The 14,415-nt window shown below is 41.4% G+C and overlaps 1 protein-coding gene across 1 annotated transcript in view; it reads left to right on the top strand.

Annotated features, from left to right (window-relative positions):
• The first annotated feature begins 2,461 nt into the window (after nt 1-2,461).
• Nucleotides 2,462-14,415, top strand: part of TMTC2 (transmembrane O-mannosyltransferase targeting cadherins 2) — a 407,491-nt gene continuing 395,537 nt past the window's right edge. Inside the window, exon 1 of the mRNA XM_007461593.1 lies at nt 2,462-2,633. Within this exon, the coding sequence (XP_007461655.1) occupies nt 2,551-2,633 (83 nt within the window). The 5' untranslated portion in view covers nt 2,462-2,550. The remainder of the gene's footprint in view (nt 2,634-14,415) is intronic.

Below are 14,415 nucleotides of genomic sequence, written 5' to 3'. Positions count from 1 at the left end.
AGGGAACATGGGTAGCTTGGATTAGGACTGGAGCTGTGTGGATGTGATGGGAGTATGTTTTGGGGGTAAACATCTAGGTGTTAGTTGACAAAGGGTAAGAGGAAGTTGGAGAGAATAATAATAATAGTTGTAGTAGTAGTAATAAATAACAGCTACCACTTCTATTGCATTTAGGACGCTTCTAGGTGCTTTACACATGTTAACTACTTTCATCTTCATAATAATAGTGCCCATAGATAGGTATTATTATCATCACTGTTTTATAGGTGAGAAAACTGAGGCACAAAGAGGTTAGGTGACTGACCAAAGGTCATCCAGATGGTAAGCAGCAGAGTGGGGACACAAACTCAAGCATCTGATTCTAGAGGAGCGTGCCCTTCTTCCAGTGTCCTAGGATCAAGTATCAACATGTAAGTGCAGTGGAGGGACACAGAGGACCTTGATGGGCCAATTGATATGATTTTAAAAACTTTTTGACAGTGAGCAGAGGTTATGGGGTCAAAAAAAAAAAGGTAAAAGATCAGTCCCTGCCTTTAAAGATACAGTTCCCCCTTATGTACGTTTACTTATGTTTTTTCCCAGGGCACAAAAATGGGCCCTTCCTGCATGGCATAATAGGTATAATAAATATTCATCATTTAAAGATGTTGCTTTGTTTTGCAGACACCCTAACCACGGTATTTGCTTTTCAGGCCACTGCCAGACATCCGGGGGGCTCAATTTCTTGCCGCCGTGTTGGAGAGCTTGCTGGTTAGGTGCTGCCTTTGGAGCTATGGCCGAGGTATGGGGGTGAGGGCGGGGGTCAGCCCTCTACAGGTCTGTTTTCCATGCATTGTGGCTGCCATGCAGCAGGGGGCGCTGCAGTAGTGTTCATCGCGGTCCCGGGAGCCACTCGTCCAGCCAGAAAGGGGCCAAGCCGGGAGGAGATGTGGCAGGCAGCCCACGGTCCTCTATGGTCTTGCAACTTTAGTACCCAGAGCTCGTTCTACACAGACCATTCTTCTACACCATATTTCATCATGTTGGACGCCTTCCATCCAGTCCTGCATCCGGGCGGAAAGGAAAGGGCATTAGCTTCCCGCCTTCCTAGGTGTAAGGGTAGCGCTGTACTCGGTTGTACAGGCGTCTCTTCTCCGTGTTCTTGGGGTCAGCCTGACAGTTCCCTTGAAACCACGAAAAGCTCCCGCAGCTGCGGGGTATGGATGTGTGTGCGCTAGTCTTTCTTTCCTCTTTGGGGGTCCTTTTTAACCTGACTGCGGGAATATTTCCCTCCCCACACGTCTCTCCATTGACATTCGGAACAACGGTCGGCTCGGAGCTGAAATTTCTCCCTCTAAGACACCCCTCAAGCTCTCCAACGCCCCCCCCGCCCCCCGCACCGTTTCGGTTCACGCACAGTGAGGGTGTGTGACAGGTCGCGTGTGTGTTTGTGGCAACCAAGTCTGCAGCACTCGCCAAACCTGTTCTTCCTCTCCCGGTGCCCAGAAGTCTCTCCAGCTGACCGGACCTACGCCTGGCAGCGCTTGGCACACGATCCAGTCGGTGCTAGGCGCCGCCAGGCAACAGCGGGGCGAGCGACTGCGTCCTCCTCGGTCTCGTTCCTTCTCTAGCTGCCCCGCCCAGGGCGCACTCCAGCTACCTCTTTGGGCTGTCTTCCAGCCGTCGCCCCTGGATTCCCTGGGCTTCCCGGAGTGAAATCGAAGGTGAAAGAAACAAGGGGAGGGCGGGAGGTGGGGAGGAGGAGCCTCCGGCCGGGGGAGAGTGTGGGAGGAGCCTTCAGCCCAGGGGGTAGCGTGGGCGGAACCTTAGGGGCGGATCTGGGTGGAGAAAGGGGCTGGGCAAACCCGGTGGAGGGTTGGCCACGCAGGCGCGGGGGACAGCTCCGAGAGCCCCACGCGGGAGCTTCTGGAGTCTCCAGTCACCGCTTCTCACTTCATTGGAGAAGGGGCTGGGGCCGGGAGGGGAGCTAATAAAGAGTGAATGAGCTGCAGCCGCTGTGGCTGCCGGAGACTGCCCGAGCGGCACCGGAGCGGTGCGACCGGGAGGCGGCGAGGGGAGGCGGTTCGCCTTGTCCCTCCCACCCGCCCTTCTCTCTCTCTCTTCCTCCAGCTGGTCTCAGAGCCCGGCTCGGTCCGGTCCCTCTGTCCCCACCCCGCACTCTTCCACCCCCTCCGAGTCCCACTCCTCACCTAGGGCGCCCTGCACTGCCATGGGTTAGGGTGGGGGTGCGAGCCACGCGAAGGACTAGCCCTGTGCATCCGCCGGGGGGCGCGGAGCCCGAACGCCGCTCGCCGCTCGTCGGCGCAGGGCATGGGGAGCGCGGTGTGAGCCCGCACCCGGGGAGGACGCAGGAGCTGCGGAGACGGGCGCCAGGAGGAGGAAGAGAACGGTGGAGTGGAAGGACCCGAGGGAGGAAGGGAGGGTGGGGAAGCGAGGGAAAAGTGACGCTGGGAGGAGAAAGCGGCGGAAGGTGGGGATTGATGCTTCTGTTTTTTGTTGCCGCTGTTGCCCTCGCGCTGGTAGCCGAGCCGGAGGGAAGGCGGTGGAGAGATGATTGCAGAGTTGGTGAGCAGCGCTCTAGGGCTCGCTTTGTATCTCAACACCCTGAGTGCGGATTTCTGCTACGATGACAGGTAAGGGGGTGAGAGGAAGGGGTGGCGGGCTGCTTGGGGACTCCGCGGTAGCTCTGAAGCTTCCTGCTTTAAGGTTCGAAGTGCGTCTTGGGGGGACTGGTCCAGCACCTGAAGATTTAGGAGACGCGTAAACATCAACACCTAAAGCAAACGCCGGGGACGCGGGCGCACTGGGCGGGCTGAGGGAGTTTGGGTTCCTAGTTTGCAGCAGGTTCCTCTCCCTTGCCTCTAGGCTGTTGGCAGACGTTTGAGTTTCTTAGCGGAAATCACAGCGATTTGGGAAACTCTTTAATGAACGTATTAACAAATAATCTTAGGTATTCCATGGTGCAACAAAAGCACATTGAGCGATTTTACGTCTGGACTGGAAGGAAGCTGCTCCCCGTCCCCTAATAGATCTTCCCTGTTATGTTTCCTTCTATTGATGGGACACTTTTATTTCCCGAGGTTAAAACACACGTTTGACAGTTGCCAAAATAGTGGAGAAATCGCATTCTATTTCAACTTTCCCTTTTGACCCATGGTGTACTTTACTTTGAACCAGGATAATGCTGCTGTTCATCTCTTCCGCTCCCCCGCCTCCCTCACCGATCGATGGAGTAGCACTTTATAAAAGCCTGAGTTTTCGTTTCTGTTTGGGAGTTTTAGTTTAGACGTTAGCGATTCTTTTGTGCTAATTGGGGAAGAAGACGCCCCTAGAGACTGAAGTTGTCTTCTGCGTTTGGGTTAGTTTGGGTGGCTAATGAGACCTGAACTGTGTTGTCAAAGAAACTGCATCGATTTCTGGGAAATGTCACAGTTGTGCTCTTATCTCTACCTATTTTTTAAACGTTGTTAGTGTTTAGAAACTGATGAAAAGCTCTAATAGCCATTAGGGAAAATTGCAGTTTGTGCCTTTCCGGTGACTTAATCTGATTACAATTAAAACAGATGCATAATTAAAATATATTAGGGAGAACAGCACGCCTGGCTAAACTTATTAACCGTCCTGGGGTGTTTCATGCTCCATTGAAGTTAAACCATCCAAAAAGTGAGCACAGATTTACTTTGACAGCTTTTCAGCAGCCTCTTTGGGTTATGGAAAGTGAATGGATCCTCAGGGTCAGGGCGAGGCAGTGAGTGAACTTAAGCGAAGTGGTTGATAGTGAGGGGAGAGGAAGGCAGAATTTTCTCCCGGTGGTGCTTAGCCATATTCTGTATCCTCTCGTGTGCCCACTCTCCAGCTAAAAGCTTGTTCATGGATGTATGCCTTCAGTCAGCGAATCTTGGTTCACACCCACATGTCTGTTATGAAATCCCCTGATAATAGGTACAAGAACATCCAGCAAACCCTTCTTAATGCATTTTATGTAGTGTCTATCAGAGACTAGTTGATAGGAAGCCACTGTTAACACATAAACTTTTCCTCAACTTTCAAGCAGTGTACACATTTCAGCAGTTTTGCTACGTGCTTCGAGAAGTAAATGGTCTGTGTGTAAGAGGGAGGTGAGCTGCTTCTGTACCCTCCAATTTTGTGTTACTCTGCACCTGCTATTTCTGGAATGTTGGCAGGAAAAGCTCTTGCTTCCAAAGTTGGGTGACTTTTTACTAAAGCGAGCTCAGGGAAGAATCTGGGTAGTTACTGGCACTGTTGGGGACAGTTTGAAGAGTAAGCATTTAAACCAATAATTTAGGACTTATATAAAAAAGTAACACTGTACTACTGTAACTATTGTAGAACACTGTGATAAATCAAGCAAATAGTATGGTGTGGCTATTCTTTATTGCTGTCCAGTTCTTTAAAAAGTACATGTCAGAAGAAACTATCCTAATAAAGATTAAGGCTGGAACTAAACTACATTTGCATGTACATTTCTCTGTAGACGTAATGCTTATTTTGTGTTCTTTAATCATCAGTCAGAAGTGTTAGTGTTGTAACTCGGCAGAATGGTGTGAGTGTGATGATAAATTAGTTGTGCTTTGATAGTTGGCAATTGTTATAAGTTCTTTACTTGCTATAGATTGAATGGAGCGTCAAAATTCCTGAGTTATACCTAGCTGCATAGATGAATTTAATGTGATGCTTTGCCCGTATCATCTAATTGATAGCATGCGCAATGTGTGACATGTAGACAATATATACCATTATGATGTTGAAGACCTGTAAATATACATTATACTTAGTTACAATTTGAAAAGTGTATTTTACTCTAATTTTCTTGGTAGCAGAACTGCATATGCAATCACGTACTCTTGAGAGTATGAAATCTTACAAGTGCCACACTTGGTTTTTATGAATCCTAGAAATTATGAAATGTGTATTAATAGGAGCATGGCACATATTTGGTGTCTGCATACCATGTTCAGGTGATTCAGTGCCAAGGTTTCTGTCTCACTGCTCTAACTCGCTTGTGTGAGAAGCAGGGAAAAAAGCTGGGGAGTCAAGTGGAAACTGTAGGATGATGATAATGTGTTTATTTCCACCACTCCATTTCATACTACAAAGACTCAAGTGTAAAACTTTGTTTAAACTACGTCTGTGGCTTCTGCCGCAACACTGCCCACTCCCCTTCACCCCCACCCACCCTAGGAACTTTTGTGAAATATGGTTCTGCAAGGAGAGGGCAGTGCTGGGAGTGAAAGGGCAGTTCAAGGAAGGGAGGTGGACTTGCTTAACTAAAGCAAGACTCTGCATTTTAGCTGAAGAATCTGGCATTTACTGTAGGAGGGCTTTTCTGTTGCTTCAGCTTAAACATTATTGCTGTGGTACTTCTCCAAGTTATCATTTCTTTTAAATGTAGTGCTCAGGTTTACTTTATAAACTATATATGTAATTGTATTCAGTGTTTGATGTAGCTCGGTTGAGATTAAGTGGTAATCTGAAACCTTCTTCTAGCAAAATCAATTTCCCTATGGTAAAATTGAATATTTTACAAGTGTTTCTGTGCTAAATGTAAGGCTATGGCTCTGATGTGATGAAACAAACAGTAGAAGAGTAGAATTCATCATATCTGATGAAAAAGCATATACAGTTTCAGCTTCTTCCCCTCTCCCCTTGCCTTCAATCTAGTAAAGACTGTACTGAATCTTAAATTGTGGTTAGAGTAAAATTGGAATTATAAATATGCAGTCTTTGCCAAAGTTGAAGTCATGCTGCGTGTGACTTTGTGAAGGACTGTCTCCCTCTCTGGAGAAATTTGATGTTAGGTCAGTGGGAAAAACTTGCTGACCCCGAATTCTCTGCTCTCTTCCATATTTGTCGAGGATAACATTGCATCACTTTCCCTGCATCCTCTTTAGAAGTCCTGCTATGTTTTGCATAAAGATAGCACTAAAAGAAGAGTCAGTTTACTTCAAAGCAACAAAAGTAAACTATAACTGCTGTTTCGTAGTGTGATTTCATTTGGCACGTGTCATCTAACTGACGGCATGCCCTTTGTGATAGATAAGTAAGGACATAATGCACCGAATACATCTTTTTAGTCTCATGTGAGTAAAATAATGCATTAGTTAAGAAAAAAAAAGGCAATTTGAGTTTTTGAAAGTGGGAAATGCATTTGTGGCTGCGTTGAAATTTTTTTTCCTTATTGCCCATTCTGCAACTGTTAAACTCACCCATGATCATTAACATTACCTTTAGGTTCTTTAGTTATCGGTGTGCAGTAATTTTGTGAAACTTGGAGAAGCAACTCCACGGCAGGAATTTCTACTCTTGAAATCAAACCTATTCCAAACTTTCAGTAGCACATCCCTAGTTTAGTTATTCATTTAGGTGTAAATGTAAATCTCAGTTTTATAGAAACACTTCTTAAGGGTTTTTTGTTTTTCCTTAGTGTTATAAAGAGTTTGGTTAACAGTATTTAAAATGAAGGAATAGAGGATTTAAGGTATATTGACAAGCTTTTTAGAAAAACCTTTTTTTTTTTTTTCCCTGAAGATATTCAACTATACTTTCTACTTGGTCTTTTAGTGTTATTATCAGTTTGGTTTTTGACCCGGTATAAGAATAGCTTGTGAAATGATCAGTCCCTCTAACGTCTCTCTGAAAAGTTCTCTCTAATAAACTTGCCTTGGACCAACCTGGGTTTGTTATCTTAAAATTGTAGTATGTTCAACCACTGAAGGCATGTCTGGTATTTAGTAAAAGCATGTTTAGAAAGAATTACTATAAAATCAAAGTAAATAAGGGAGAAGTTTGCTTTGCGTCCAAGGTTGTCTCTTCAGGTCTTTATTGGAAGAAGATAATGTGTACAAGAGTGTTATTTTACTCTCATTTCCCTCCCAGTTGATAATGTACTAAAAAAAAGGCCAGTGGGTACAGTTCATAGTTTACGAAATATTTTATGTGACATTTTATTTTCTAGCTAAGTTTTGATTGTTTAATCAAATCTATGTGGAAAAGGTTCATTTTGCTGTTTGAATAAGTACATCTCTTAACAGTAAATTAAAATTAAAATTCGGTGAAGCAGGTATGGACCACTTTTCCTTACCTCCATTGAGCTTGTCACATGGGGTTTATCCTAGCAAATGACCCAGATACAAGCACTGAACGGACATGTGCAAATGCCATAGGGGAAATTGCTTGCCAGCCATCTGTCTCTTAGTTTTTCTCATTTATAGATACACTATATTTGGGAGAGGGGCTGCATTTATTGCGCATTATTAGTTTACATCATCTCATCATATGCACTTAGTTTTTCAGAGCTAACGTGTCCCTACAGTAACACTGAATTCCCTGCTGCTATAATTCTGAAATAGCTACAACCTTTTGGATTCCAACATGAGTTAAGAGCAGTTTGTCTTCCTGCTGTTCAGTGCGCTAAAAGCACTTGTTTAAAAGCTGCACCCTTGATGGTGCAGCTGTTTATCATAGGCGAAGGGTATGTTTTCTCTAAAACAGGCACCTTCATAATATTAGGAAAGGACAAAGTTTTCCCTTAAGGCACTCCAATAAATCGGTGGCTGACAAACCTACTTTCTTATAACTTCATTATTCTCACCCAACATGATTTCAATACAGTAATATTCATCTCTTAAATTGTTTGGTCCTCTCTTGGAAGCTAAGTCTTACATGAGCTTTGGGTCCTTCCTTTAATGGCTTCACAAAAGTGACAAGTGTGGCAGCCTTGATGGAAAGGACAAGTGGGTTGCTGAACGTACCGACCTTCCCTCTATGAATGGCTGTCCTCATTAAGAGCCTAGCTGAAAAAAGTGGAGAGGCCTATCACCAGGAACTACATCCTATTTTTCATGGGCTGAAAAAGGCATAATATTTTGAATCATTACAGGTGTAATTATGCACAGCGCTAGATGATTTCTTTGAAGATTTGATTTGTATGTGTTTTTGAGGAATAAAGGACTACATTCATTAATTCACTAATTATGAACACCACTAGACATGGGCTTCCCTTATATATGGTGCATAATACAAACAGCAGCTCTTCCCCGTTGTCAGTAAGCTTCCCTGTCCGTCCTTTCCTGCCTGTACTTTACCAGGTACTATATAGTGTTTGAATATGGGAATCTGATGATAGACATAAAAAATGCTGATAGCTTGTCCTTTAGCAGAATTTCGCTTGCATAGACTCATGTTTATTTTGATTGATACTCATATTTTTAAACTTTTATTGGGATTCTGTTGGCTTCTTTCCCAGAGCATCTCTGCTGAGGATCCGTGGTTGGTGGTTTGAATTGGACTTTTTCTTGATCTGGTGCTGATTGGCACTTCATTCATATCTGTGGAAGCTTTAGAATACCTTTCCCAAATGGCTCCTTCCTAATTGTTCAGGTCAGTTGTTTTTCTTGGAGGTCTACAGGGGCTGAACTCTCTGAGTTAACTAGATTTGCCTTGACTGGTCATAGGGATTGAAGACTTTTGCCTCAGAGATTACTTTGGTTGTATTTTCTAGGCAGTTAATTCCAACAAGATGCAGCACTATCAAATTTCTATTGATCTCTTTTCCTCCACTCTGACAGTTTAGTTTTTCAGTTACATTTGTCAGTTTCTCTGGTACTCAAGGTTTCTTAGAATAAAAGTTATAGATGTTCGTTTCAGTCTTTTAGAAACTTTTGGGAATTACAATTTTGGGTTCAACCGTGAGCTTTTTTCTTTACAGGTAAGTAGGAAAGAATTGAGTAAGCCGATCTATTCAGGAGAAATTTGAAGAAGGCAGGAACACTGAAACGATTTGTTTTCAAGATTCTACATTAAAAGTTTCTGTTGTGTTTTTAAAGTAATTTATTTTATTTAAAGCCACTTCATAAGATACAGTTAATTTGAGTAACTAGAAATGATTGTTTTAAAGATGAGATGGAGAGAGATTTTGACTTGCTGATGTCTAAAAAATTAATTTGGAAAAGAGATTAGAATTCAAAACCCTAACTCCACCTTTAGATTCCATTTTATCATGGAAATAAGTGAAATTATATGTACATTTACTTATTCCTAGGCTATAAACATGCCGCATTGCTTGAGGGCAGTGCTACTGTATCTGTTTTAAAAGTAACTTAGTACATGGCAGAGGAGATGCTGTTTGCTTATGATAAATTGGTGTAAGCTTTTGTTTCTTGATTTCTTTGCTGAGGCATTTTGTGATATCAGGGTGAGGCAGGGTCTGAAGCGTGGCACAGCATATAGTTATTGTTAAGGAGACTGACTAAATTACATGATTTGTCAAGTGAAACACACATCAGTGCCCTTGGAATAGCAGCTATGTGGTAGGTACTGTGTCCAAATAAAATGTGTCTTTCCCTTTGTCTTTGATGACTACTCTTTATTTCTGTGGAATTTATTATAATAAATGTGTGATTATTCCTCAGGAGCATCAAGTTAAAAAAAAAAGCGCAAGTTCACTATAGTCTTATGATTATGGTTTAACTAGGAAACAATTGTATATTGTCATTACAGAGCCATTTGGGAAAAGGGGGGTAAGACTGGCAGCTGTGTTGTTCCCCTGGGGACCATTCTCATTGTTTTATAAACTATCTTTTGTGTACCTCTGCCCTCCTATCTTCAGGTTTTTAAAGGTATTATAAAATACTGAGCCTGCTGCTTTGGGTTGTAAAAGATGTCTTAAAGTAGAATACTTGGGTCTGAATAGTTTGTCAGGTGTACTTTTAGAATAGGATGTTTCTCTCCTCCTCCAAATAATTAACTACAGGACTGCTCTCCCAAAGAAACTGAAAAGAGCTCATTTTGACAAAGCAAGCTTGTAATGGCAAATTTTCCAACTACAAGTTTGCAGAAGAAAAGTTCTCCAATGATGAAGTTTAATCAGGCAAAAAGACATGTTTATTTGCAGAAATAGGCCCTTTAGTGGGAGGCAATTACTTCTAACTGATGTGAAAAACTAGTATACCTGAAAGCATTTGGTAAACCTTATTTAAAATAGGAAGGATATTCTTGTTATTCTATTGAAAGAAAAAAAAAATGGAGCTGAGTTGTGTCACTGAATTTATATTAAAGAAATAAGGTTTTACAATTTAACCCACTCTTATAGGGATATGTACTGACTTAACCAAAGAAAATGAATTTGAGATTTGAACAAAAATCTATCATAAAGACACCAGAGTCCAGCCTGAAATTACCAACTGTAGTTTGCCACAGATATCTAGTCTTCTATTTAAAATATCCTGTTTAAATGATCTCTTTTAGTTTCCTCCACCTCTGTATTTTTAAGAGTCTTTGTATTTTTTCTTTTAGAAACAGTGGTGTTTTTGGCTTTCGTTCCACGTTGAACAGAAAATGAAATTTCACTGTTTTAAAACCTTTTGTATGTCATTAACATAAAGTAAACCATTTCTGTGAGAGAGTATTTAGTAGCTACTTCTTAAATTCAGGCCTGATATGATACTGAGGATGCCTGTGGTAGGCCAGGGGGCTTTAGACCTGGTCCTCTCTCATAACCCCGCACCTCCACACCCTACCTTCATCCTTTGATATGGATGGTTACCTTTTAGAAAATCTTTTAAAACGCAGTTCAAATTCTCAGTTTCTTTGAACCAGATGGATATTTTGGTGCCTCTCCTAAAAGGACATTTTTGAGCTGGGCCTCTTGTTGGATCTCTTTCCATCTACGTATAAGTATATATATTTCTAGATCAGCGCTTCCCAAACTTCAATCTACCCGCACATCACCCGGGCTTGTTAACATGCAGATTCTGCCTGGAGTGGGTCTAAGAGTTTGCATTTCTGTCATTCCCAGGTGTGATAGATGCGGCTGGTTCATGCAATATACACATTAGTTCAGTGTGTTTTACAGATATTCGGAAAAGACTGCCTAAATTCCTGTATTAAAAAAGATTTAGGATAATCTTTTATATCTCAAAAGCGTATGAGTTCAGCCATTTTATTTAACCTCTCTGTTTTGTTTTATATTTGTTCAATCATGACATCTTTATTATTATTATTTTTTAATTAATTAATTAATTAATTTGTTTTTAGCTGTGTTGGGTCTTCGTTTCTGTGTGAGGCCTTTCTCTGGTTGCAGCGAGCCAGGGCCACTCTTCATCATGGTGTGTGGACCTCTCACTATCGCGGCCTCTCTTGTTGCAGAGCACAGGCTCCAGACATGCAGGCTCAGTAGTTGTGGCTCCTGGGCCCAGTTGCTCCACAGCATGTGGGATCTTCCCAGACCAGGGCTCAAACCCATGTTCCCTGCATTGGCAGGTGGATTCTCAACCACTGTGCCACCAGGGAAGCCCCAATCATGACATCTTTAAATTGATCTTAAGAGTTTAAGATATTGTGTACATTTTGAAAAGGTAGAGAGCCTGCTAAAATCTAGGAGATGATCTCTATTGAAATATCTGTCACCAACTTGTATTACAATATCATCTTCTTTGTAGTTACTATGGAGACAGATGTTGGATTCTGAGTTTTACAAATAAACTGATAGGCAGTTGCCTTAGGCTTCTGACTTGAATAGATGCTGATGCCTAAACTGAGTCTATAGTCAGTGCCTTGATGAGTTTGTACTTTTGTTGAACAATCCCTTGTAAGGAAACTTGGCTTACACTGAATGAAGATTATAGACGTCAGGCAGGTGGCAAAATATAGGCATTAGGCAGCTGAGAGTAGGAAAGATAAAGATTTATTAATGATATTCAGGCACTGGGTGATGCTACTGGGTAAAGGTATATCTACATAGTATTAGAAATGCTTGGGCCCCTTTGATTTTTTTAACCTGGTACACTATACCTCAGCCTTTGGGCACTTTGGTGGATTTCTGAATAGGTGAATACCATATATATGTGAAGTTTTACATTCCTACTTAGTAGAAATCTTTTTAAAGAACTTATTCTAAAATAAGTTATAATTATTTCTTTCTTTTTAAAACACTGTACTCTGTACTACAGGCAGTATTGTGAAAGAACACTGGGCTAAGATAAAAGAGGAGAGGTCTTTAGTCTCGGAAATAACACTTTATTAACTAGTACTTGAGCTACTAAGCCTCTAAAACTTGGTCTTGTAATTGGTCAGGAAGTGCAAATGATGATAACAACTGCCATCCACAGAGTGAGGACCGAATGGAATAGTCTGGTGAATGTTTTCTGTGTGTTTAAAAAGCTGCACGGTGTTACAATCAGATGTAGACGGTGTTGGACCGGAGGATGAATGACTCAGTTATCCCCGTACATTAGCATCTCACTCTCTTCTCCCCTGAGAGCAGAGCTGTGTTCTACTCCTTGTCCTGGCTCACTTTTTCGCTTGGAGTCAGTGGTTGAGCTCCTGTTGTCTCAGCTTCTATTGCCTCTGCCCCATCTCTGCTTCTCATCGCTGTCCACCCTTTTGGTCAGCTGTCCCTGGTCTCACCGTAGAAGCAGGTTTTGCTCTCCTGTATTTCTTTTCTGCTGCTTTCCCTTTATTTCTGGTCTCTGTGCTTATTTTGAATAGATGTTCTGGCCAATCTGAGCACTTCTTTCCTTCTGTAGGGTAAACGGACCAATTGCAGTGCATCGGGTGTGAATAATCTTTGGTACTCTGGTTCTGCTTGGCAGGGTATATTGTTACTGGGTACTCACGATCTCTCTCTTCAATGAAACCCCTTTTCTTTTGGGAGTATGTTCAGATTTAGAGCAGTTCTGGCAGTCCAGTGATTAGGAAAGATAGATGTCAGATAAGCTGAAGTTTTTCTGCATTGAAGTGTTTGTGTTAATCAGTGGTGTACTGAGAATCTGTAGTAAGTGTGCTTAGCACATGTACTAGATGGTGACATCTAATATCTAAACCTGGTGATACGTTTTTGTAACTAATTAGAAAATGTATTTTTTCATTTAGACCTTTCCAAGCAGCAAGGTGGCAAAAAGTAAAAAGACCACAAGAGTTTTGGAACCAGATAAATTAGGGATCGAATCCCAGAACTGTTACTTGCCAATTGTGTAATTTTGATTGTGTTACTAAAACTCTTCTAGCCTCTGTTCCTGTTCTATAGAATGAGGATAGTAATACCTAGAGTTCTTGGGAGAATTTAATAAGTTTTATAAAATGCCTGGTACGGTGGTGTCTGGGATACTTATTAAGTATTTCTCTTGATCAAGAAATTATTCTTTAACTTTATAGCTGATATTTTAAAATCATTGTATAATAACATCTAAAAATATTGTAGAGCACTTAGGGAATTTTCTTTAAAGCCAATATTCAAAATTTAAACTTATTTCCAATAATATTTAACTTGGTATTGCAGATAGATTTAGTGTCACTGAAAAGTTCGGTGAAGTATACTAAATAATTACTAATTTAAAATTTTAATTTTCATCTTGGGTGATAGGTTTGGAGAAATGATGTTGAAATTTAACCATTATATACACACATATGCGTGCATACACACACACAAATTTTGCCAATAAAATGTTTGTGGTATGTACTTGATTAACTGTATAACTGAAACACTTTGCTGTATACCTGAAACTAGCACAACATTGTAAGTCAACTACACTCCAGTAAAATTAAAACAAAAAAAAATTAATTGAAAAACCAATTAAAAAAAAAGTACACGTGAAAACCAGAACTCAGATATCTCCCATCTTCTTCACTTCAAGTGACTTTCTTCTTTAGATTAGATAATACTTACTGTGTGTAGGAGCGTAGGCAAAATTATGATTTCTTAGCATCTTATAAGAATTGTTTCACTCTCTGATATGTAGCTTAGATTTTAAGGAAAATCATTGTTTAAGGACATATCTTAATATTGTTATTCCTTATTAATATTAATAAGAAAAATCTTAATGAAAATATGGAGTTGTTTTCGGTTATGTTGCGAAAGGTAATGTTGAATAGAGAGTTAGCCCAAATCTCAGGAATACTTGTTATATATCTTTTGTTTTACAGTGAGTAAATTGGATAGAAAAGCTCTGTTCTTTGAAGCCTTTTCTGGGAAGCTTTTTACTCTCTAACTTGGTCTCTCACCAGGACCTACAACTCACATTAATTTATTTACAGGTAGTTCTGCATTTAAGAATATTGATCTCTTTCTTGATTAAAACAGATCTTTCACATGTTTACTTACCATTTGACACTAACATTTCTGGCTTTCTCCCCCACTCCCCGCCCTCTTTCACATGTTTACTTTCCATTTGACACTAACCTTTCTGGCTTTCCCCCCCCCCCCCCCCCCCCCCCCCCACCAAAAAAAAGAAAATACTTTCCCCCTCAAAGTCCAAGTAAGCTTAGCATGTTGAAGGTTTACTGTATTGATAACATGTTTTCCTCTTTAAAGTCAGAGTGAGGCTCTAATGATCCTCCAGGGTCCTTCCAGCTTAAAGCAGGTCACAGTTTTAGGGTTTAGGGTTTGGGCTCATTTGC

The sequence above is a fragment of the Lipotes vexillifer genome, unplaced genomic scaffold (assembly GCF_000442215.2).
Source record: "Lipotes vexillifer unplaced genomic scaffold, Lipotes_vexillifer_v1.1 scaffold1781, whole genome shotgun sequence".
NCBI lineage: Eukaryota > Metazoa > Chordata > Mammalia > Artiodactyla > Lipotidae > Lipotes > Lipotes vexillifer.
Note: the sequence above shows the minus strand (reverse complement) of the source record. Positions and strands in the feature narration are given on the sequence as shown.